The sequence below is a fragment of the Anabrus simplex genome, chromosome 1, assembly GCF_040414725.1.
Source record: "Anabrus simplex isolate iqAnaSimp1 chromosome 1, ASM4041472v1, whole genome shotgun sequence".
NCBI lineage: Eukaryota > Metazoa > Arthropoda > Insecta > Orthoptera > Tettigoniidae > Anabrus > Anabrus simplex.
In genome coordinates this window covers 1,520,660,141-1,520,686,097 of record NC_090265.1, presented here as the reverse complement: position 1 = coordinate 1,520,686,097, position 25,957 = coordinate 1,520,660,141, and the positions used below count along the sequence as shown (strand labels likewise).

The 25,957-nt window shown below is 40.1% G+C and overlaps 1 protein-coding gene across 1 annotated transcript in view; it reads left to right on the top strand.

The window, feature by feature from the left end:
* Window positions 1-25,957, top strand: part of LOC136861732 (glutamate receptor ionotropic, kainate glr-3) — a 137,620-nt gene that overhangs the window by 40,645 nt on the left and 71,018 nt on the right. The window contains exons 3-4 of the mRNA XM_068226180.1: window positions 5,438-5,944; window positions 19,269-19,561. Of these exons, the coding sequence (XP_068082281.1) occupies window positions 5,438-5,944; window positions 19,269-19,561 (800 nt within the window). The remainder of the gene's footprint in view (window positions 1-5,437; window positions 5,945-19,268; window positions 19,562-25,957) is intronic.

Sequence of the window (25,957 nt, the reverse complement as noted above, 5' to 3'; positions counted from 1 at the left end):
TGGCTCGAGTGACTATGCTTGGAAAACAGAACCATCTGTTTCACTGATCCAACAACCGCACCAAGTTAATTTTTCAAGTAAGTTTGCAGATCCAGACTGTTGTAATTATTAGCCAAGTGTCACATTGTTTTATGATTTTTTTTTTTTTTTTGCTAGGGGCTTTACGTCGCACCGACACAGAAAGGTCTTATGGCGACGATGGGATAGGAAAGGCCTAGGAGCTGGAAGGAAGCGGCCGTGGCCTTAATTAAGGTACAGCCCCAGCATTTGCCTGGTGTGAAAATGGGAAACCACGGAAAACCATCTTCAGGGCTGCCGATAGTGGGATTCGAACCTACTATCTCCCGGATGCAAGCTCACAGCCGCGCGCCTCTACGCGCACGGCCAACTCGCCCGGTGTTTTATGATTTTCATGCATATATAAAGTCTTTATGTCATCATCATCATCATCATTTCCCATTATCCAGCTGTAGCCGGGCAGGGGCAAATATGGTTCCTCTCTACTTTCTTTGGTCTTTCCATTACTCCTCCTCCAACACTGTGTCCCAGTCCGGGTGTCTTTCTCTAATGCTGCATTGGATTGCATTCCTTCCATCCCAATCATGGTTGTCCGTGGCCTCTCCTTCCTTGCATTTGCATTTCCATCACCTTTCTTGGCATTCTTTCATCAATCATTCACTTTATGTGCCCAAACCATCTTAGTCGGCTCTTCTCTATTCTATCATTCATTTCTTCCACTCCAATTTCTTCCCGGATTTTCTCATTCCTTATTTTCTCTCTTCTACTCTTCTGTATCATACTCCTCAAGAACTTCATTTCGGCTGCCTGTATTTGACTCATCCTTCTTTGTCACTGTCCAAGTTTATGCTCCGTACATTGTTACAAGTACATAATACATCTTGTACATAGTTTCCTTTGCTTCCATTTGCACATCTTTGTCCTCTAACATGTTTCTTACACTATGAAAGAAACAGTTCCCAGCTTGAATCTTCTTACTACTTTCAGCATCCAGTCGAGCATTCTCCATTAATTCATTCCCCAGGAATTTGAATGTCTCCACTACTTCCAGGGGTTGTCTGCAAGTCTAATCTGACCTTTCCCTTCTTTCTCCCCTCTAGTCATAACAAGAGTTTTACTCTTTTCTACACTTATTTTCAATCCATATTCTTCGATCTTCCCATTCACCACATCCAACTGTTCTTGAACATTCATGTCCTCTTCTCCCAAAATCACAATATCATCTGCAAATAACAACATGTTCATTCCTCTTTCTCTGTATGCTGCTTTTACTTTTCTCATTATGTCATCCATTACTATTGTAAACAGGATTGGTGATAGAACACTTCCGTGTCTCAGCCCACTGGTGATTTTGAACCAATTTGTCCTGCCAACTTGTGTTTGTACGCAATTACAACATTCCTTGTACATTGCCATGATCATTTTTATTAATCCCTGTCCAATTCCTTTTTGCACCAGACTGTCCCAAACTTTAGTCCTTTTCAATGTCTATGAATGTCATCACCATATCATTCCCATATTCCCATTATTTTCCATTAGTTGTCTCATAAAGAAAATGGGCTCTATTGTTGACCTTCCACTTCTAAACCAAACTGATTTTCAACCCTCAACCTTATCCTACTTTCCAGTATCCTCTCCATTATCTTAGCAACATGGGATATCAGAGTAATTCCCCTGTAGATCTTCAATACTTTCTTATCACTTTTCTTGAAAATTGGAATGATTATTTCTTTTGCCAATCCTCAGGGACCTCCTTATTCTCCCAGACAATCCTGAGAACTTGACATATCCACTGCAGGCCTACAGCTCCAACTGCCTTTATCATCTCCACTGAAATTTCATCTATTCCAGCAGTTTTTCCATTTTTCATCTTTCTTACTACCATTTCAATTTCATTCATTGTAATTTCTTCATCAACTAATTGCCTTTCCTGGTTGTCCATTGAATGACTGTCATTAGTTCTCATGTTCAGCAACTTCTGAAAATACTCTCTCCATCTACTTATTTCTTCTGGTTTACTTAATATTATGCCACCTTCATCCTTCACAAATATGGTGTTTATTGATCTCTCTTTTTGTTTCTTAAGATACCATAAAATAATTTCTTGCTGCCCTGCATATCATCTCTCAATTTCTGTGTGAATAAGGCCCAGCTTTTCCCCTTTTCCTCCTCCACTACTTTCTTGGCCTACACATATTTTCTTCTACTTTCTTCAGTCTTAAATTTTTCCATGCTTATTTGCTTTTTCCTTCACTTCAATATTTACCCTATCATTCCACCAGTGTGTGTCTCTTTGTCTTTCACATTTCCTGATGTTCTACAACATACCTTTTCTGCCAATCCAACCAGTGCTTCCTTAATAGTTTCCATTCATCTTCAACATTCCCCATCTCCGTCCTGGGTACCAAGGGTATTATTTCCCTTTGAAATTCTTCTTATATGCTCTTCTCTTTCAACTAATATACTTTAATTCTCTTCTTAATGGTTTTTTTTCAATCTTTTCCACTTTCAGTTTTCCTATCACAACTCTACAATTTCCACCAAAGGATTCTTCATGTATGGCTGTAACATCTAAAAGGTTCTACCAGTGTTCTTTCTTGATAATTAAATAATCAATCATTGTCTTTGTTTGCCTGTCTCCCTAACCATACCTTGTAATCTTCTGACTGTTCTCCTTCCTAAAACAGGTGTTTCCAACAATCATTTGGTTCCTCATGAAAAAATCCAGCAACAACTCACCTTCTGGATTTACATTTCCATATTGAAAGGGCCCTACAACATCTTCCTTTCCTTGTCTTTCTATTCCAACTTGTGCATTTAGATATCCAATCAATAGTACTTCCTTATCTCCTATCTGTCTCTCCTCTTTCTCTAAAAAGTCCTCTAGATGTTCATATATGCAACCCATTTGTGGGGCATACACCTAAAGTAGATCTTTCATGCCATTTCCAAACTGGAGTCTCATCACCATCAACCTATCACTGATACATTTTGTAGATTTCACATAATCTTGGATTTCTTCTCTAAGTACGATAGCCACTCCGTTTTTTGCTTCAGGTTCTTTGCTGTAATACAGCCTGTATTCTTCTTTCAGAGAAATCTCTCCCGTACCCCTCTTCTTGGTTGGACACAGTCCAAGTATGGCTATATCTTTTTCTTTCATGAAGTCAACCAGTTCTTCTGTCTTTCCCGTCAGTGTCAGGAGATTTACTGTCACAGTTGATTTAGTTTGGTGCTGGTTGCCCACTTCTCACAGTATCCCCAGCACCCAAAGAGCTGCGCATTGTTTTTAGCAGGGGATGCCCTAAGCTTTCCCGAGGCACCATATCTGCTTTATCCATATAGGCTATTGTTATGATGGACTCGCCACACCAAAGGCATTTTATACCTACTGCTATGTTCAAAATTAGGCCACCCCTAACATGGAGACAGACACCTTTCGTAGCCACTCCTCTGGAATACAGACACTACGGGTTTACACCTTCCACTATCTCCACCATACCAAAGTTCATCTTCTTCGTCATAGATGCCGTTCAGGACTTCACCCATAACCCAGGGCAAGGACCCTGGAGAGAGGGTGTCCCAGTATTTTAAAGCCCCCAGGAATTGGGCTACCTGTTGGTCCGCAGGTTGTATTGGGTATATCAACCAGCCCTACATACTGTAGGGTCCCCCTGTCTGCCACCTGGGGACGCACTCTGTAGGGGTCAGGTTCCCCCGGTTACTTTCGGAAGTTAACCTCACCCACAAAGACTGAAGTTATTTGCAGAAAAAGGTCTCTATGAAAACCAAGTTAATAATAATGTTATTGGTTTTATGCCCCACTAACTACTTTTACATATTTTTTGGAGATGCAGGGGTGCCAGAATTTAGTCCTGCAGGAGTTCTTTTACAAGCTAATAAATCTACCAACATGAGGCTGATGTGTTTGAGCACCTTCAAATACTACCGGACTGAGCCAGGATCGAACCTGCCAAGTTAGGGTCAGAAGGCCAGCGCATCAACCATCTGAGCCACTCAGCCTGGCTTAAGTTAAAATAACTTTAAAGGAAAGTAAATATTAGCTCTAAATTATACCGGAAATGGTAACATTACAAAATTCTGCTTTTTGTTCACTGAATGCAGTATTATGTTCTGTGGCTAAGGGGTCCTTGGACATGCATGCAATATGCTAAGGGGGCCTCAGACACAAAAGTTTGGGAAACCCTACAATAGTTCATAGACCTAATTTTTAAACAATTTTAAGCATATATGTGTAGGCCTATGTGTGTTTATAACATAGGACTGATGATTCTTAGATTATTTGTTTATTGCAAAATTAGTGATGTCAAACTTGATGTAAACTTAAACAAGTGGACTGTTGAATTGACAAATTCTAGTAGTTAAGACTGAGTAAATCACATTTTTATTCTGTAAATTTATAATATAGTCCATAGTTTTTTAAAGTGTACATTTTAAGTATAGAGGTTCTATTCCTACTACTGTGTATGAATTGTCAATTTAAGTTATAATGGCTGAGGATGACCTTTCAAGGGTTGAAACCGGTCCCATTGTGTATGCAATATAAATATAACATAAAATATTAATTTGTATTGAATAGGTGGTGGTGGTGATTATTGTTTTAAGAGGGGGATTGAATAGTTGGACCTTCTTTTAATTCTTAAAATTGTGAATATTTGCCAATATGGATCATAACACAATTCATATTTTACTAAATATCTTTATTATCATAGGTAGATTTCAATAATTCACCAGTATTAGTTGCCTCCTCTATCCAGACATTATCCTTATATCCAACTACCTTCACATAATGCTAACTGGATACTTCTGCCTTCTGTAAGTCTTCACATATACTCTACACTCCTCTTGTTCATTAATGAACCCTGGAATATCCTTCCTGGAACCTGTTTCTGCCTTAACACATTCACTCCCACATCTGACCATGGTTGGATTAAGTTTCATGTGTGTAAAATACCATTCCGAACTTAGTCGACCGAGCTCGATAGCTGCAGGCGCTTAAGTGTGGCCAGTATCCAGTAATCGGGAGATAGTAGGTTCGAACCCCACTGTCAGCCTAGCAGTTGCAAGGAAGCGGCCATGGCCTTAGTTAAGGTACAGCCCCAGCATTTGGTTGGTGTGAAAATGGGAAACCACAGAAAACCATCTTCAGGGCTGCCGACAGTGGGATTCAAACCCACTATCTCCCGGATGAAAGTTCACAGCCACATGCCCCTGACCGCATGGCCAACTCACCCAGTCCCAGCCGTAACTGCAACTGGTTATAAAATATATATTAGGCAACTATAGATAATGACATAATTAAAATTGATAATGATAGTTTTTGTGTTTTTTAGATAAATTGCAACATTTTGGTAAATTAAGCAATGATTAGAATTACATTACTGACATTTTGTTCCAGGTTTCTCAGAAGAAGCTCTTCAACACTTACATGTCATGGTTAATAGTGACAAAAGCTCCTGAACAACAGGAAACTGTAACGTGGGAAGACAGATTCCGCTATCTGAATATTGGACTGGACAGTGACTTAGTTCTAGCAGAGTTGAAGAGTGAAAGTTATAAAACACATAGAAGAGAGAATAAATATGAGCAGATGGGTGAAGCTCTGACCAGAATAGGATCAAAATTAAATAACAGAGAGTCAGAAAGGAACTCAACAAGAACAGTCCAACATGACAGTAGTGGGAGAAGAAATTCAACTAATATCAATCAGAAAAATACAACATCAAAGAATGGTCAGAGGAATCCATGGAATTCAACTCAAATCTTACATGTGGAAGTAAAGCAAAACAATAACACTAGTTCTAGCAGCACCAGTAAAACAACTGTAAAGAATAGTCGCAGTAGAAATAAACCTCATAAAATGTGGCTTAGGCATGATTTAGGAGTTCAGTTTCAGTTGACACAGGTACGTGAATATAATTTATGTTCCTGTATTCCCAAACATTTTTTTTTAATAAGCTGCTTGAGACTGCACATCGTATAAGAATAAACCCATATTGCAATGGAATTATTTAACACATAGTCAAACATGCAAGACGTACATTGTCATGAAGCGTGGTCAGGAATGTAAATTCTTTGTTGGGTGGTTTGTGACAAATGATTTCTCTGATGCCTTGGTAGTACTGGAGTAAAATAAGAGAGACCAATTAAATTTACAGCCTAACCCTTCAGTACAGAAGCAGAGTTTCTTATATAAAGTCCCCAGGTTCAATACTTACATTACGGTACCACAAGATTTTAAGGTCGATTTAGATGGTTATTTTTCATGTCAATTCAAGCCTCAGTTCACACCAAGCTTCATGCCACCTTCATGCCAACTGAAGCCTCGAAACGGATCTAGATGGTCAGAACACTCCTAACTTCAAGCTTCAGTTGTTCAGTAGCTCTGTTTGTGTCAACATGTGTGATTTCAAATTAATTACAGTAGCTCATGTTCTTTCAACAGCTTAGTGTTACTGACAATAGTTGACACTAACTGTGGATATATATATGCTTCATTGGTACAAACAATGCAGTGTCAGATGGAGGTGAAATCAGACATACATTGTTCCATAAGAAATTATTAAACAATTAACTATTGCTGCTAACTGAGACAAAACAAAAAGGCAGTAGAAGAAATCTACCATTTCTTTTCATCTTTTGCTTTAAGAAAAACAAAAATTGAAACCAATTCATAGGAAACAGACGAATACCAAATGCAAAATACTTCATTATAGGCTTTTGTGAACAAGGTGTACAGTTGGGAACACATTCAGAATAATGACTGCCAGTTGATATTTAAAATATTAATATTGTCATGTTGGCATGTTGTTACTTGCACAATTATTTAAATAAAAGATCACTTTCTTACTGTAATTTACAAGAGAGCGATTCATCAAGTTCGACATTAACAACTCTCTTAACAGATCTGCAGGGCGGCAACTACCAATAGCTTCTTGATGAGAGGAAACAAAACAGAAAACAGTTCCTTGAATACTTTGTAAATGAGGAACAGGTTAACTAGCAAAATAATGTCATCAACATTAAATAATGCATATTCATTCACATGATTTAGTTAATGTTAATTAACATGAATAATTAATTGTAGAATTATTTTATAAGAATAATAAGAATAAAATAATTCAAAATTCATCAGCCTGTGTTTCCAAACACCTTATTATGTCAGTAACAAAAGAAATAACCAAATGGAAATGGAAGAGCTCAGTTTTAAAGCAATTAAAATATTTGGTAATCTTAGCCCACCCTTTGTAATTCTAGAGTCAATATGCCCATAATGCAATAGTATATTCTATGTTTGACAGTAAGAAAGAAAAAAGGCGGTGGGGGGGGGGGGCGATGACCTTAGATGTTTGGCCCCTTTAAACAACAAGCAGTAGAAAAAAGCACATTTCAATTTGTAACAAAAATAAGATGAACCTACCAAATGAACAACTTCGTCCCCTGTATTTTCGATGTTGTTCATTCCTTGGCTGGGAATATCTTGGTCATGCAGGAGGTTTAATAAAGTATAGTATGTTACTGCAACAATGGTTTGTACTTTGAATTGCATCAGCTCTTGATTTATTGGATTAAATGGAAGCAACTACATAGACTGTTTATCTTGTGGGTAACTGACATTTTTGTAGCATTTGGTTCAATCTCTTTGGTTTTGTCCACTAAAATATTGTAATTTTTTTTTATCCACATTATTATAAGGTGCAACTGATGGTGTTCTGGGAAAATATTGATGTGTTGATCTAGATAATCGTGTGGTATGAGGCAGCAACGAACACCTGAAGGCTTGACCTTTATGCATCACACCATGCCTCAAACCACATCAGTCCTGCCTTCCTTGTTTAATCTTGATACTGAGTGAGGAACTGTCTGATATAAGACAGAACCCAGTGATGAAAGCCAAGCAACAGTGTTGAGAGTGGTGGTGATTATTGTTTTAAGAGAAAGTATAACTAGGCAACCATCCTCTATTAACACTAATCAGAAGGAAAAAATGGAAGGGGTCCGACACTTTAAAAAGTGAAGATATTAGCCAAAGAAAGAAAAGGATTGTGAAGGGCATGAAAATGAAAGACTCCATTGGCCTCAACACCTTATACCATCGGGATCAGAAAAGAAAAGAAAAGAATTGACCAAGGGAGTCTGGATAGGATAAATGAAAGTGAAGAGCCTGGCATAAGTAAGTGGAAACAATGCCAGAATTCAGCTAAGGGTCCCGTGGCTGTCAACCCACGCTCCTACGTTGAGAGCCTTTGGGGCACTATTAGTGTTGAGAAGTTGTCATGTTGATTACATGGCTCTTCAATACCTGCAGACCATCTGAGGGACAGCAGTCATCTTGGAAGACATAAGACTCCTAGTAGGCTACCAGTATATGGGTCACAGATCAAGACTGTCTTTGCCACACGTTTCAACAGCAAATAAATCACCATAGAAGAATTCTCCAGTTACCTCACATTTTGGCACCTGGTACAGATTCAGAGATCTCATGAAAGCAACCCTCCAGTGCAGATTAAAGTTATAGTTCTATATTCTAGATATGAAAATACAGTATTATTAATCTTTAGCAATCTTTTCTATGAACTAAAGGGGAAAATTCACTAATTATCCCCAAACTATTTGAGAGGATAATTTAGAAAAAGTGTTTCCAAACAAATGTAAAAGGGTTGAATTCTGCTTCCAACACAGAGGAAAGCACTTCCACCACCTATTGTAATTGTACCGGTAGTGAGTTATAACACACCTTGATTATTTTAATGACCACCCTCATTATTATTTTCATTGTCATAAATTTTTTAAATAGTACTTTTACGTTGACTGCCATCAGTACCATCATTCAGAGAGTAAATAAAGTTTCTTCAGCACTTCTCTTCAGAGGGACTTTCCTTATACACTATAGAATTTTTATAAAAGAACAGATAGAGTTAAACCTGAATATCTCTATGAATATCTCTAATCACCTCAGGAGATAAATTTGAGTTATAAAAATTATGAGATATAGAGAATTCTCTTTTTGAGCATGTTTATAATCAAATCATGTGTATCTACAGGCTTGATACTCTCTACATTATTATTTAACCAAACTCAAACTATACTGACAAGGCAAAAAAAAAAAAAAAAGACCACACAACATACTTCAGACAAAATTTATTGTTAGGCCATTTGAAACCTTGTAAAATTCAAATATCACAACAATATGACAATGTATCTTAAATGAATTAGACCACATGAAAAGTTTCAATACAATAATCACACTGTTGTATGGTAATCCACTTGTCCACTTGTTTACAACAAATTTCCATTGCCTCAGTAGCTTGTAGTACCACTGATAACCACAGTTACAACTGTGATTCAATCACGCACACTCAGGATGCAACCTCAAATGTCCTTTTGTGGTATGAGCTCCAGTGTTGCCCTCAAGCACAGCCCAAAGTTGAGCCAGCATGTCAAGGAAACAACTCCTAGCATGTCCCCCAAGCATATCCCAGACATGCTCTATCAGGTTTAGGTTGGGAGTACAAGCAGGCCGCATCATGCACTCAATTTCAACATCATCCACATACTCACTACACAAGCAGAAATGTGTTGGTGAGCGTTGTCATGCATCAGGATAAAATTCTCACTGATGACAGGTGCAAAAGGCATCATGTAATCCACTAAACTCTCCTGGATGTATTGGTGGACTGTCAGATTCCCATTCTCGATTAACGTACGCTCTCTGCGTGTATCAATGACAATCCCACCCCAGATCACGACAGAGTCTCTACTGAATGGTGTCCTCGCAAAGAAAATGCAGGGTGAATAAAATTCTCCAGGCCTTCTTCAAACTCTCTTCCTTCCATCTGGTGCTCTTAAACAGAATCTAGATTAATTCATAGATGGCACTGAGCTCCAGTGCAGTTTCAATGGGCATTGGTGAATTGCATCCAAGAAGCATGGTGCTCATGTGCAAGGAGAGGTTCTGTTGCAGGACTCTTGAACTGTAAATCCTCTTCATACAGCATCTTTCTTGCTGTCCTATTGCTGATGTTTGTTGTAAATGTTTTCTGGCCTCCATAACTCTTGTGTGTTGATTACAAAGAATTTGTATTATGATAAAACAATCATTGTGCTCAGTAGTGCTTCTCCTCCCACCAGAACTAGGGCCCCTGATGAAAATATTTTCCTCTCTATACATTTTAACAGTTCTGTGCACACTAGAACAAGATGTGTATATAATAATAATAATAATAATAATAATAATAATAATAATAATAATAATAATAATAATAATAATAATAATAATAATAATAATAATAATAATAATAATAATAATAATAATAATAATTGTACCGGGCGGTACACCTCTACTCTGTTTATTTAAAAGTTGCGCCAGTTGAAACTCCTCTTCTGGAGGAAGGTTGAACTTTATCTATTCTATTAATTCTCTACTTTCTCAGAAGATGTCACCACGTGGAAAATTTTGAGTTTGTGAACTGTGTCACTTTTGATGTGTTTTTGTTTCGCTTGAAGTAAGAAGTGTGAACTTTCTCTTCTAGAGGACACTACTGAAGATCAACAATAGTGCGACCTAGTGCGGAGTCAAAGAACTATTTTGTTGGAGAAATTTTTATTTCAAAAGTTTGTTTCTTGTTAAATTTCTTTCTGTTATCGTTTAAGTTGGCTGTATTCCCCTCTTTTTCCCCTTAGTTTGGATCTAGCCAATCCCGAATTTCTTTAATTAATTTTCCACCAATAATGTGTTTCTTTTTCCTCTATGTAGGGGTTTCTTTTCCCGAACCAATAAAAACTTTGAGGGAGGGTGTTTTATTTCCCCTAACGCCTAGAATCTTCCGCGAGAGGATATAAACTGCTGATTTTGGGGTCTCCGGGCCACTTCTGTTCCATCTTTCAGTGTATTAAGTACATAGCAGGAGGCGGGAAGCGCCTCTTTCTTCTTCAGCCGTTCAACACCAGGTAATGGCCTTTTAATAACTTCTTTTCTTGCTAGGTCGGCAGTTTAACACTCGCGGCGGGTTCGAAGCTTTTCCATCATGTAACCTTTTCCTAAAATGTAACTACTCTTTTCTTCTTTTTCTTGTAAAGCTACATATTGGGATAGAGAGTGCTAACCCTCTCGAGCTCCCACTCACATTTGTTTTGAGGTGAACTTATTTTCTCAAACTTTTCTTCGTTTATGTAATGTAAAGTGTTCTTCTCTAAGTCACCTCTGTAGTATGGGATTAGCCCTTGCGTTAGTGGCCCAGAGCCAGATTAGGTTTTAAATGCAAAGTGTATTAGGAGTGCAAGTTCGCCTCCTCTCAAGTTGTATTTTAGAGGTCATGTATTAATCGTTTCTCACCTAATAGACCTCAGTAGGTTGGGTATTTTACCCCTGTGTATATGTCCTTTGAGGACAACTTGAAAGTTGAGTTTGGTGTGGCCTGGGAGAGGCTTAACTTTAAGAGCGAGTGGCTCTTTTCTAAAACTGAGAGTTGTATGCCTCGAGGAGGCTTTGCTGTGTAATTTGGAGCAAGGGCTCCAGGGTTTGAGTGGGGTCTTCTGCCCCTTTTGTTGAAATTGGTATATCGTAAAGTTGAGCTAGTTGCTCAAGAATTGTGTTTTCAGGGCTCGAAGCCCAAATTCTTTAATCCCTGTAATTGCACATTTCAAGTTGTATTTCGGCTACTAAGTACCTGTTCTATTTGTTGTTACCTAATTTTGAAAAGAAAATATAACCTTGTTAAATTTTAAAATTTAATTTCTCTTTAGTAGCTTGAGACCTATTCACCACCCAGCACCTTCTTTCATGCTTAACTACCACAAAAACTCGGTAACAAGTGGTAGCAGAGCGTGGTTGAATGGGTCTCAATTTAGCCCCTTTTGACGGCTAAATATTGCTTTGATTCGAACTCTAACAATTTTCTCAGTTGCTGGAATTTTTTGAGTTTTTCTAAATTGTTCTGTCATCATGCCCGGCCCTCGCGATGTTCTCCTCCTTAACTACTTGCGCAAAGAGGAGTTGATATATGAGTTAACTATCAGAAACGTTCAATCTGGAGGCACGGTTGCAATAGACACTAACAAGCTTAGAGAGTCCCTTGATTTGCCCATTTCCATCCCCAATTTGGGAGAGAAAGAAATTGACGACTCTCTTTCCACGATTGTCGAGAATATTACTGGGCTAGCATCGGTAGTCAGCTTTTTTGATGAAAACGATCCATCTCCTAATCAAATTAAGCGTGTGCAAGGCAGGCTGTATCACTTTGCAAATAGAGTTAATGATCTATTGTCTCTAAAGGTGAATGACGTTCAGAGGAAGCAAGCTAATACGCTCCTTGAAACTATTTCTGAATTGTCTAATAAGGTTACTCAATTGCTAACCGGCGATGTTCCTCCCAAAACTGATCAACCCGCCACGGTGAATGTAGGTAACGAGGAAGAGCCTCCTCAGGGAGAAGTCAATAGGATAACCGTTGCTGCTCAAACTATCTCTGCCCCATCGAACAACGAATCTGAACGCCGTGCGTCATTGAGTAACATCCGCTCTGAATTAACTTCCTTGCCCTTGAAACCTTTAACGACTATGTCACCTGGGTTCAGTAGCTTGCCTCATCCATTGGCAATGTTGCTCAGAGGTATATCCAAGTTTTCCGTTAATACCACCAGTGACGTAATTTCATTTTTAAGATTTCTAGTGGAATTTCAGGATCATGCCCTTGTGTTTTCTCTTTCCCCATGTCAAATTTTGCAAATTATCTATCCTTATGCTATTGGTGTTCTATCTGACAAGATAGTTAGAGCCATTGCCGAGCAATCTTCTATTGAGGATTTCCATGCCCATTTGCTAGCTAACTTCATCCCGGCTAGGGCCAGGTCCTCCCTTATTCAGAAATACTATTATCGGGTACAGCGCTTGGATGAAAACCTGGCAGACTTCATCCAAGATATTAAGTTTTATACTAGGGTGTTTGCTCTCCACTTCCCTGAGGATCAGATCGTGCAAGCTATTGTTGAAGGGATTTCACCACCCTACAGGTCATATTTGTGTTTCGCGGCGTGCCCGCAAACCTTCTCTGAACTGGAAGCATTAGCCGTCTCTGCGGAAGGAGTTAGGTATGCCGATTCCTTGCGTGTGGCGAAAGAACCCCCGCCTTCCTTTAGTAACACTCGGCCTCCACCTCGCCGACCAGTCAATCCCCGTAAATGTTATGCTTGTGGGTCGCCTGACCATCTGCGGAATAAGTGTCCTCTGATCAAGTCAAGTGGGACAAGGAATGGAGTAGGGTCATCACAAGGCTGTTTTAAGTGTGGGGCCTTCTCACATATCGCCAAGAATTGCCCAAACTCAAATAGCACCCCCTCCTGCTCAACTTCTGGTGCAAATTCCAGCTATTCCAATAATAAAAAGTGACTAGTGGCGTCGGCTGAGCCGACTAATCCATCTTCCCGAGACTTAGCCCCTAGTAAACAGGTTGTAAATGCAGAGAACGACCAGCCTTCAAATTCATCTTTTGAATGCCCTAAAGAGTGTCTTAGGATTGCGGCGGATACCCCCGCACCTGTTCCTTTTCTTAAGATTGAGTTAAATAACGAGCCTGTAACAGCTCTCTTAGATTCAGGCAGTGTTTGTTCCATTATTTCGGCTGATTGGTATTCTAAATTGAAATCTGTTTGTAAACTCCCTGACTATGTCTCTTCTCCTGTTCAATACGTTTCGGCTAATTCATCTCCATTAGAAATTCTAGGTTCCTTACTGGTTAAAATTCGTGTTTTTAAGTTTACATGGAAAGTTAAATTGTTTGTGGCCAAGCGTTTGTCTTGCCCCATCATATTGGGAGCGGACTTCATTTCTCACACTGGTCTTGTGCTCGATCTCCAGTGTAGGTCGTGCATATTCAAATTTGCGTCCAATTGTAGAATTCCCTTGTTAAAGTGTAATTCTGTATCATGTTCATCTATTTCGCCTACCCAGGATGAGATGTTGTTAGACCTTAGACATCTACCTGAGGAGCAGGCTGATAGTATTCGGAAACTGTGTCAGTCGTTTCCCGAGGTGTTCTCTGATACTCTTGGTGTTACTGACCTTATTGAATACAAAATTGAGGTCACGGATTCAATTCCTGTCCGTTTTCCACCGTATAGGCTATCTCCACCTAAAATGAAGGCTCTGAAAGAAATCATCGATCAGATGTTGAAGGATGGTATTATTAGGCCCTCTAAGTCAGCGTATTCTTCGCCTATTTTTCTAGTCCCGAAACCCCAAGGAGGCTTCAGGCCTGTCATTGATTACAGGGCTCTCAATCGGAAGGTGGTGTTGCAATCTGTGCCCCTTCCCGACCTTCATTCTTGCTTCTCATGGTTTCGTAAGGCCAAGTTCTTCACCATCTTGGACTTGAATCAGGCCTATAATCAAATTCCCCTTGCCGAAGAGTCTAAACATCTTACAGCGTTTGCCACGGACTGGAATTTATATGAATACAACCGCGTGCCTTTCGGGCTCCCCACGGGGGCAGCTGTGCTCACTAGGCTACTAGATAGGGTCTTTTCCGACATCAAATTTGAGTACTTATATCACTACTTGGATGATGTCGTCGTATTTTCCGAAACCTTTGAAGAACATCTAGATCATTTGCGAGAAGTTCTCAATCGCCTTCGTAAGGCTGGGTTAACTGTTAAGTTGTCCAAGGTTGCCTTTGCTAAGCCCTCTATGTCATTCCTAGGGCATATTGTGTCACCTGATGGTGTAGCAGTCGATCATTCTAGAACACAGGCCATCCGTGACTTTAAACCTCCTAAGGACATCAAAGGTATCGCTAGATTCATTGGTATGGTGAATTTCTTCAGGAAGTTTATTCCTAACTTCGCTAATAGAGCGGCGCCCTTAAACCTTCTTCGTAGGAAAGGCATCAAATTCGAGTGGGGACCTTCTCAACAAGCCGCTTTCGAAGATCTTAAATTAGCTCTCTGTAATGCCCCTGTACTTGCTATGCCTGATTTCTCGAAGAAATTCATCGTCCAAACGGACGCGTCGTCGTCAGCTGTAGCTGCAGTCCTTCTTCAAGAGACTGAACTAGGGAGGCGTCCCATCGCCTATGCATCTAGGACTCTATCGGTTCAAGAAGCCAAGTATTCCATCTATGAGCTCGAAGGGTTGGCAGTCTTATTCGCCTTAGAAAAGTTCCGTCTCTATCTGGAACATGTCAAATTCGACCTGGAGACAGATAATCAAGCCTTAAGCTGGGTCTTAGGTAGGCCGCGTCGTACTGGTCGTATAGCCCGTTGGGCCATCCGTATTTCTGCCTTCCAATTTGATGTACGACATATCAGAGGTACTGAAAATGTTGTTGCTGATGGACTCAGCCGTATGTTTTCTAACGACGTCGAGACCCACGAACCGGTCGACAGTTCATCACCTCCCGAGTCCATGCTATCTGATGTTAATGCCATCTTAACTGATGCTCCCATGCTTTTTAGGGATATTGAGAAGTACCAACGTGAAGATCCGACGCTGGCTCCTATAATGGAAACCCTTTCTTCTGGGGAACATGCTGTCCCTTATGTTCTGAGGAATGGTGTTCTATGTTGCCCTTCGAGGCATGATAAGTTGATGAAAGTTGTTGTTCCAGCGGTTCTTGTGCCTATGATCTTCAAGTATTATCATGAGTCCCCATTAGGAGGGCATCTTGGTATCTTTAAAACTCGTGAAAAAATTCGTGAAATGTTCATCTGGAAAGGTATGGACGGTGAAATCCGTGAACTTGTAAAAGCTTGTAAATCTTGTTTGCTTAGTAAACCTACCACGTCCACTAAGGTAGGCCTTTTGTCTTCTCATCAAGCGGCGCGCCCCATGGAACGCCTGTATATTGATTATGTAGGACCCTTCCCCCAGTCGAAGGGAAATGCCAACAAGTTCATCTTTGTGTGTGTAGATGGTTTTACTAGATTTTCCTGGTTATTTCCGACTAAGCTGGCTACCGCTCAGTCCACCATTACTTGCCTAAATTCCATTTTTGCTTCTTTTGGTCCGTGCCAATACATTGTATCTGATAATGCTAAAGCTTTTACATCAAATCTGTTTCGTAAATTCTGTTTTGACTTGTCCATCTCTCATGTAACTACATCTGCTTATTACCCTCAACCATCTCTGGCTGAACGGGTTAACCGCAATCTCAGGTCCGCACTTATTGCCTATCATCATGAAGATCATTCTAGGTGGGACACGTCCCTGCATTGGTTAGCTTTTGCTTTGAATTCGGCGGTTCATGAATCTCACAAATTTACTCCAGCTTCTTTGATGTTTAAGTTCGTTCCCAACACGCCGCTCTCTAACCTCTGGTCTCTGAATGACATTCTGCCCGAGACAATAGATCCGGACAACATTAAAGATCTTTGGAAGAAGGCTAAAGCTAATCTTAAAGTATCTCATGAAAAGGTTAGGGAAAGGTATGATCGTGGACGGAGACCCACCACCTTGAAGGTAGGTGACCAGGTTATGGTCAAAAATTTTGTTCCCGCGGGCAAGCTTGCCCCCAGATTTCATGGGCCTTGTATCATTCTCGATTTTCTTACGCCGGTTACCTTATTGCTAAGTAATCCAGCCACCGAGAGGATATTTAGAGTTCACCTGTCCCAGGTGAAACCGGTGTAATTTCTGTGTTAACTTGCTTCATATTATTTTGAAAGGATATGAAGGTTATATTTTTTCTTTTTTTTGAGTTTCACTTTTAAGGCATTCTGCCCCTTCTGTAATATTTTGGTTTTAGATGTAAGCATGTTTGTGAAACCTGCCCCGACCCATTAAACTGCCATCCTGTCTTTGCCACGGCCATTACCACGCTCCCGTCTCCTGCTCCACCTTACACTGTGGCTTCATAATAGTAAATGCCATGGATATCTACACGCCGCTGGCCCCTCAACCTCTCCACAAGCCTGTACCCTCAAAGGAAATGATTGTCCAACACAATTCTGCCGCCTAGCTTTAATGTTTCAGCGCCCCCGCAGCCGCGCAGCGCCGTGCAGCGACTGGGGAGGGGGATGGGCCCCCTCCTCTCCAGCGAGGACGACATGTGCACGGCGAGCCGGAACTCTCCTCCCGGCCAAGGCTGATGTGCGGCGCACGACCTGCTACATGCCCGCAGCCTGTATCTGTTCACCGCGGGCGCGGCGTACTTCAACACCTCTGCTCCCCTCATAGTGCGGGCGAGCGGTATCTCAGGGTACTTGAGGGGTCCGAGCGGCCTCCGTTGGACGCAAGCTGCAAACGGCCGGTCTGGCCATCCGACTCAATCTGCATCAACTACATGGACAGTCACCATAAGCAATAATTACATTTGGGAATTTAACAACAATATTTGGTGGACATTGCAAAACTTTTCTTCACTTTTAAGCATTAAAGGTTTATCTTCAGAAATTCAACTACTACAACAGAAAAACTTTACTGCACCTGCAACAACAAAATTTTGAAATTGCAACCAACCAAATTACTAAAATCTTATAAATGCTTCCGCAATTAATCTTAATATCAACATCAAAACTTGGACCTTATTTTGGAAACAAAGCTTATGTTCTTCTGTGTTACCCCTTGGAGGAACTTTTGGGGGGGGAGGTCTGTACCGGGCGGTACACCTCTACTCTGTTTATTTAAAAGTTGCGCCAGTTGAAACTCCTCTTCTGGAGGAAGGTTGAACTTTATCTATTCTATTAATTCTCTACTTTCTCAGAAGATGTCACCACGTGGAAAATTTTGAGTTTGTGAACTGTGTCACTTTTGATGTGTTTTTGTTTCGCTTGAAGTAAGAAGTGTGAACTTTCTCTTCTAGAGGACACTACTGAAGATCAACAATAGTGCGACCTAGTGCGGAGTCAAAGAACTATTTTGTTGGAGAAATTTTTATTTCAAAAGTTTGTTTCTTGTTAAATTTCTTTCTGTTATCGTTTAAGTTGGCTGTATTCCCCTCTTTTTCCCCTTAGTTTGGATCTAGCCAATCCCGAATTTCTTTAATTAATTTTCCACCAATAATGTGTTTCTTTTTCCTCTATGTAGGGGTTTCTTTTCCCGAACCAATAAAAACTTTGAGGGAGGGTGTTTTATTTCCCCTAACGCCTAGAATCTTCCGCGAGAGGATATAAACTGCTGATTTTGGGGTCTCCGGGCCACTTCTGTTCCATCTTTCAGTGTATTAAGTACATAGCAGGAGGCGGGAAGCGCCTCTTTCTTCTTCAGCCGTTCAACACCAGGTAATGGCCTTTTAATAACTTCTTTTCTTGCTAGGTCGGCAGTTTAACACTCGCGGCGGGTTCGAAGCTTTTCCATCATGTAACCTTTTCCTAAAATGTAACTACTCTTTTCTTCTTTTTCTTGTAAAGCTACATATTGGGATAGAGAGTGCTAACCCTCTCGAGCTCCCACTCACATTTGTTTTGAGGTGAACTTATTTTCTCAAACTTTTCTTCGTTTATGTAATGTAAAGTGTTCTTCTCTAAGTCACCTCTGTAGTATGGGATTAGCCCTTGCGTTAGTGGCCCAGAGCCAGATTAGGTTTTAAATGCAAAGTGTATTAGGAGTGCAAGTTCGCCTCCTCTCAAGTTGTATTTTAGAGGTCATGTATTAATCGTTTCTCACCTAATAGACCTCAGTAGGTTGGGTATTTTACCCCTGTGTATATGTCCTTTGAGGACAACTTGAAAGTTGAGTTTGGTGTGGCCTGGGAGAGGCTTAACTTTAAGAGCGAGTGGCTCTTTTCTAAAACTGAGAGTTGTATGCCTCGAGGAGGCTTTGCTGTGTAATTTGGAGCAAGGGCTCCAGGGTTTGAGTGGGGTCTTCTGCCCCTTTTGTTGAAATTGGTATATCGTAAAGTTGAGCTAGTTGCTCAAGAATTGTGTTTTCAGGGCTCGAAGCCCAAATTCTTTAATCCCTGTAATTGCACATTTCAAGTTGTATTTCGGCTACTAAGTACCTGTTCTATTTGTTGTTACCTAATTTTGAAAAGAAAATATAACCTTGTTAAATTTTAAAATTTAATTTCTCTTTAGTAGCTTGAGACCTATTCACCACCCAGCACCTTCTTTCATGCTTAACTACCACAAAAACTCGGTAACAATAATAATAATAATAATAATAATAATAATAATAAAGGGCCAATGACCTTATATGTTAGGCCCATTTAAACAAAAAGCATCATCATCATCAATAATAACAACAACAACCTGCACTTTTTATTCACCTAACTTTTTGTTTCTTTGACTTGTATCAGGTTTACAAGCTAAGGAGCACTGCCAATAACTCAATCGTACTGGTCCCGCTTGGAGAATGGGATGCTATAAATGGTTCTGCAAGATGGAAGAGACCTTTGTATGTTGAAGAACGAAATGATCTCCAGGGTATATCACTTAATGTGGGCATCAAGAACGTCACCATGAAAGGAGGAGAAGTGAAAGTTGGTGTTCCTACAAAGGACCATATGATAACAAGTGTGGATGATGACATTGATGATGACAGCAACCTCATGGATGTGCTGGAGTACATCACCAAAACAATCAATGCCAGGTGAGAATAGATATCTTCATCTCACTCAAAAGAGAATGTCTTGAAATGGAAAGGAAGAATTTAACAGCAGAGTCAAGGTAGTTTAGACTGAATGTTTTTTTTTTTTTTTTGTTTTTTTGTTTTTTTGAAGTTGCTTTACATCCCACTGACACAGATAGGTCTTATGGTGATAGTGGGATAGGAAAGTTCTAGTAGTGGGAAGAAAGCGGCTGTGGCCTTAATTAAGGTACAGCTCCAGAATTATCTTGCTGTGACAATGGAAACCCATGGCTGCTGACAATGGGGTTTAAACCTACTGTCTCCTGAATGCAAATACACAGCTGTGCATCCCTAACTGTATGGTTAACTCACTCTGTAGGAATATTTATTTTATTACACACAGGAGCTTATGGTCAATAAAAGAAGGTTGTTTTCCTTTTTCTCTTTTTAAGAATATGATGCTGAAAAAGAGTTTTGGATATTCTGCTTTTGTGCACTTTTTATTTTGCTGTATGTATGTACGTACATTATACCTACAATACATAGTGTATATACAAAGAAATATCACATGCAGTTAGCTATACAAAAACAACAGAAATGCAACAAAACACAAAGTTGGTAATGTGAGGTATTGAGCACAAAATTATCATTCATTGTTTTGAGGCAAATTAATCCTACTCTTGAATAGAAGCTTTAATCAGTTGCTGAATGTTAGCAGGAGGACCAGGACAGTGGGTAATTGCTCTCTTCAGCTCATGCCATGTATGTTCAGCAGAATATGCTGGCCACACCATGCATCTCAAAGAACTGGCTGGCCACTCTGGCTTGATGGGCACGAGCATTACTATCAACTCACAGTGTCAGCAAATCCTGTAACTACAGGTTGGAGGATGTTGTCTCTGTGTTCCAGACTGCATAGGAATTAAATCTGTACGTCGACTAAACATTAATCTACACCAAAATATGATGGAGCCCCATTGCTGCTGATGGCACTCCAGGATGAAGGGCTTGTTTCATCTCTTACCAGATTGTCTCCAGACTCTAATTCTTATGTTACAGGGGTACAATTTTATAAGAAAAGGGCATACAGTTCCACATTTCCTGATGGCATGGGCTGTGAGTTGTTACTCACCTCACACTAGCTACCCTATGGTGTGCTTTAATAGGAGCCTCCTCGATATTAGTCCTCCATTCTCCCGCTGATTTTGCGGTCTGATCTGATATATTGACTCCGATGGCCCTCCAAAGATCCTGGCAGAACAAGGTGGCAGCACAAGTTGGTCTACAATGTGTTAAAAGCGGCAAATACTGATATCCTCCCCGCAAGTTGTTAGGTGTCACTGCATTGCCCTATAAATGAGGTTTACGGTAGTGTCTCAGTGGTGCACTAGCCACCAGCATCTTGGAAGGGTGTGGATCAAACTGATTGAAAAAGTCTAAAATTCTTGAATAATAATAATAATAATAATAATAATAATAATAATAATAATAATAATAATAATAATAATAATAATTTTTTATGAGGGAAGTGTGGGATATCTTTTATTAGACACTTGTGAGGGTCCGCACTCCACAAGCGTGTGAGATTCCTACTCACTAAAACCCACACACCCTTTTCCCATGACGTATATCTACGCCCCGGAACCGCTCTCGCATTACTTCAGGGCGGTGTTGTGCTAATTTTTCAGGTTTCTTGTTCCTTTATTTCTCCTTACTGCCATTCATGATCATATCACTCTTTTTCTGACGCAGGATGCCTTCTACATATACTGCTATCTGATCCCAAGATTCTTGGTTTCGTAGCATCACCTGCACAATAGTTTCTGGCATCAACTCTCCTTGCTCAGTATGTAAACATCTTCTCTGAGTTGACCAATGATAACATACAAAAAATGTGTGAAATACATCATCTACATCATTGCAATAAATACACGCCGAGTCTCTCGCTCTACCTGCTTTATGTAGAAATTTCCGGAAGTATCCATGACCCGTCAATAGTTGCGTAATGTAAAAGTTAACCTCGCCATGAACTCAGGCAACCCAATCAGCTAGTCGTGGTATCAGCCGCTTAGTCCATTTTCCTCGAGGATCTTCCTCCTATCTTTGCTGCCACCGCTTCATTTGTTGCCTATAAGCCAGCTCCTTAGCATACTTCTTTCCGAGCTCTCCTTGAGTTCGCCATACTTCCTGTCTCTCTAAGGCCAGTAAATCAATCGGTGCTACCGCTGCTATCACTCCGAGGCACTTTATACTTCTAGATGTTTTGATTTCTGTTTGTCCAATATACATTGCTATTTGCTTTACGTCGCACCGACACAGATAGGTCTTATGGCGACGATGGGATAGGAAAGGCCTAGGAAGTGGAAGAAATTGGCCATGGCCTTAATTAAGGTACAGCCCCGGCATTTGCCTGGAGTGAAAATAGGAAACCACGGAAAACCATCTTCAGGGCTGCCGACAGTGGGACTCGAGCCCACTATATCCCGATTACTGGATACTGGTCGCCCTTAAGCAACTGCAGCTATCGAGCTCGGTCAATATACATTGGAATGACGGTTGTGATCCTTTTTTCTTGTCAAGAGAACGATCTCTGTTTTATGATCCGCCAGCTGTAATCTGTGATTCACCATCCAATCTTTCACCCGTCGCATTACTTGATTTAGCTTAAACTGAGCCAACTCCAAATTTCGAACAACTATCAAAACAGCTATATCATCAGCATAGCCCACTAGCATTGTGTCTTCCGGCATCTCTAACCTCAACAATCCATCATACACTATGTTCCACAGATTTGGGCCAAGGATGGACCCTTGTGCTGCACTAGCTGTAAGCCGTTTCACTCTCTGCCCATCTTCTGTGTGATATACTAGAGTATGATCTTTCAAATAATTTCTCATTATGCGCATGAGATACTCTGGTAGTTTGAAAATATTTTGAAGCGTTTCCAATATGTCATTCCAAGTTATCGAGTTGAAAGCGTTCTTAACATCCAGCGTCACAAGGAGTGTCATTTTTCAAGAGTGATGATTACCCATTTGTGCCCTTTTAGCTGTATTCAACACTTCCCATACTGCATCGATTGTCAAGTGCCCTCCTCGAAAACCATGTTGACGATCAGAGAGGTCCCCAGCTAGTTGAACTGCTGCAAGTATTCTTGGCTGCAAAAGTTTCCCTAATTCTTTACCAGCAGTATCCAGCATACATAAAGGCCTATAGCCCCAGATTTCCCTTTGCTTATTAAAACTAGCCAAGCTGTTTTCCAGCGAACACTAAACATCCCCAATAGCAGGCAGCTATTGTACATTTTCAATAGTAGTTGTGGACAGAATCTTCTCTGGTCAGCAATATCTTTGGTTCACCAGTACGCTGAACGCTTCTTGTTTCGTAATATATTACGAGTCATGGACAGGTCACATGCTCTCCAAATAAACTGCATGGTGAGCTCAACACATTTCTCAGCCACTTCTTTCCCTTTATAACAACATTTTTGTTCTGTTTGCTATCCATTTCATTACTCAAGATAGCAAGAAAAATGTCTCTGTCCATACTTTCTATATTCCACCGTGTTGGTTTATACGATGTAATATTAATCTGTGAAGTTTCAGGAAGAATACGAAAAATAATGTACTGGTGATCACTTCCTGTGTATTCTTCAATTACCCATCAGTCATTGATATTCGACACGATGTCCTCAGATACAAAAGTCACGTCCGATATGGTTCCTCTACAGCCCAGTCATCGAAAGGTTGGCACATTTCCAATATTAGTGACCATCAAACCCAACCTAGCAGCCATCTCCATAGTTCGGCACCCTCTAGAGTCATACTGTGACATACCCCATTCTAGTGCTTGGGCATTGAAATCACCAACCACGATTAAACCGTTGTCAAAACCTTGTAATACGTCCTCTAGGCCATCCAGCTTAGCCTGAAATTCAAATATTGACTCATTTGGTGTAAAGTAACAGCTCGATGCATCCTTGGTTTGATACTGGGCATCTACCCAAATCTGGTATTCAAACTGCAGCTGTCTCACAATTATCTACAAACCATCCTGGGTGGTCTCTGCCTTGATAAGGTTCACTGAGAAGAAATATGTCTACTCCTATCTCAAAGGTCATCTGCGTAAAAAGATCATTGGCAGTTCTACTCCTGTGCATATTTTCTTGAATAACCTTCATCATTTACTACTAGTTTTAGCCTTTTCGAGAGCTTCACGAAACACTGTGCAGGCTCTTGAGCGAAGTACATGACTTCGATTAGCTTCGTTAACGTTTATGTCTGTGCAAATTATGCATCTCAGATTTGCTTTGCAACCTACCGCCCTATGCCCGGCTTCTCCGCACTTAAAACAAAGTTTGCTTCTATCTGCACCTTTGCAGTTTTGTGCATGGTGCCCATACGAAAGACATCGAAAGCAGCAAGATACCACGATCCTTTTTCAGATTCTACAATCCAACCATCCTATTTTAATTTTACCCATTTCTAAAAGTTTCTGGGCCTCCTTATCTTTTATCTCAATGATAGCAAGTTTTTGTCCTCTGCTGTTTGGATTATTAATTGAGACTTTCAGTTCTCCTTCGAAATTCTGAAGATCCTGTCTTCAAGGTTCCTCTATATCTAAACCAATGGTGATACTGTCCATGTCCCGAATTTCCAAGGTAGTGCGGGGAGTTAAAGTCTTCACATTGCCATCCGTTCCAAGGACATCTCTTAAAGATTTATTTAAATTGTCCCTGTTCTTGTTTTGTGTCTCTTTATTAAAAGCAAGAAGAATCGCCCCAGTCTGAATTTCAATAGATCAAATGCTCACACCGCTGTCTTTTGGTTTTATTTTACTCTGAATACCCATCAAAACATCTGCAAAAGTCTTGCCATTTGCTGGTTTGATAAGGACAGCATCAGAACGATCCCTTGATTTTAAATGGGTCCGTTTATCTTGTTTTTTCCCACTATCAATGGCCTCCATTCTGCCAGAATCTACCCCATCTGTTAAAGATTGGATATCTTTATCCTCCTTCATTTCCTTCTTCTTGTTTCTTTTTCTTATAGGAAATCTCGACCCATTTCTCCTTATCTTTCTCCTACCCATTCGTCACTAACGGTGTCATAGGCAATTCATTTATCTCTACGGTTGTTTGTTCCTGTTTTAGATTTTCCCTAGCTCTCTTCCAGGATGTCCTGTATGCTGCTTCAGCATCGAGAGCTTCCTCCCAATTTTCGTAATCCATTCTGGATTTCCAACTTAAGGTTCTTAAGCGGAATAGCTAGAATGCATTTCACCAATGCCCTAGTGATCTCAAGATGTTCCTCCTCTTTACGCTGTTCGTCCATTATTATTTCCTCATTCCTTCCATTAGGTACTTGCATGATATCCTGTGTGCCAAAACTGGCACATTCAAGTACGTTTGCACTCCTATTCTGACACAAAAGAGAGAGCTCTACCGAATCTCTCTGAACTTCTGCCTCCGTCATCATGCAACAAAGGAATCTAACTGGCCGTGACTAAGCCGCGGCGGCGAAGGATCCTGTCTTTGATGTCGTATATTCCTTGAAAGCAACTTATAACCTACAATCCTGGATGATCAAACACTTATCTACAATTAACCCGTCCACAAGTCGACAAAATGATTTGATGAAGTTGCAAAACAATACTACAGGTACCAGAAGAGTATTCTAGCTCAACCTCTAGTGACGCATATCATCAATTACTTATAAATACATCATAAGAAGCACACACAGACATTGACCCACCTTTCCATCATGCAACAATCAATAATAATAATAATGGCCTGTCTATAGCAACAAAATTAAAACACTACAAAACAGTCACTCAATCAGAAATAACATATACAAGTGAAACCATCTTCAAAACAACTAACACTGCACAAATAGACAAAATACTCAAGATAGAGGGGGAAAACATTAGAACGTGCATCAACAAATCATACTAAATGGATGGACTCTGGAAAGTAGTTTCTAAGGAAAGAGTCTAAAAGGAAATAAAACCAGTAAAGAGCACAATCAGGAAGAAATGCATTTCATTTTTTGGACATCTCATCATAACACCAGAGAACAGAATCATCTGGAGAATAATAGAAAAATTATAGAATAGTAAGTGCAACATTAAGTGGATTACAGAAATCAAGGAAGATATGAACTACAAATTACAGTGGAAGACCTAAAAAACAAAACTGACAAAATCAGGAAACTCACAGACAAATAAACCAGACTGCAAACCAGAATCAACGAACAGGTAATAGGAAGGGTGATTTTCAATGAAGAAAGAAAGATCCGATCCGAAAGAATGAAGAAGTACTGGACTGACAGGAAACTGAAAAATTCTTTGTATAAAGTTGGCTAAAGTGGTCCAATGAAGCCCATAAAATGTAAATAATAAAAATTTAAAAAATAATAA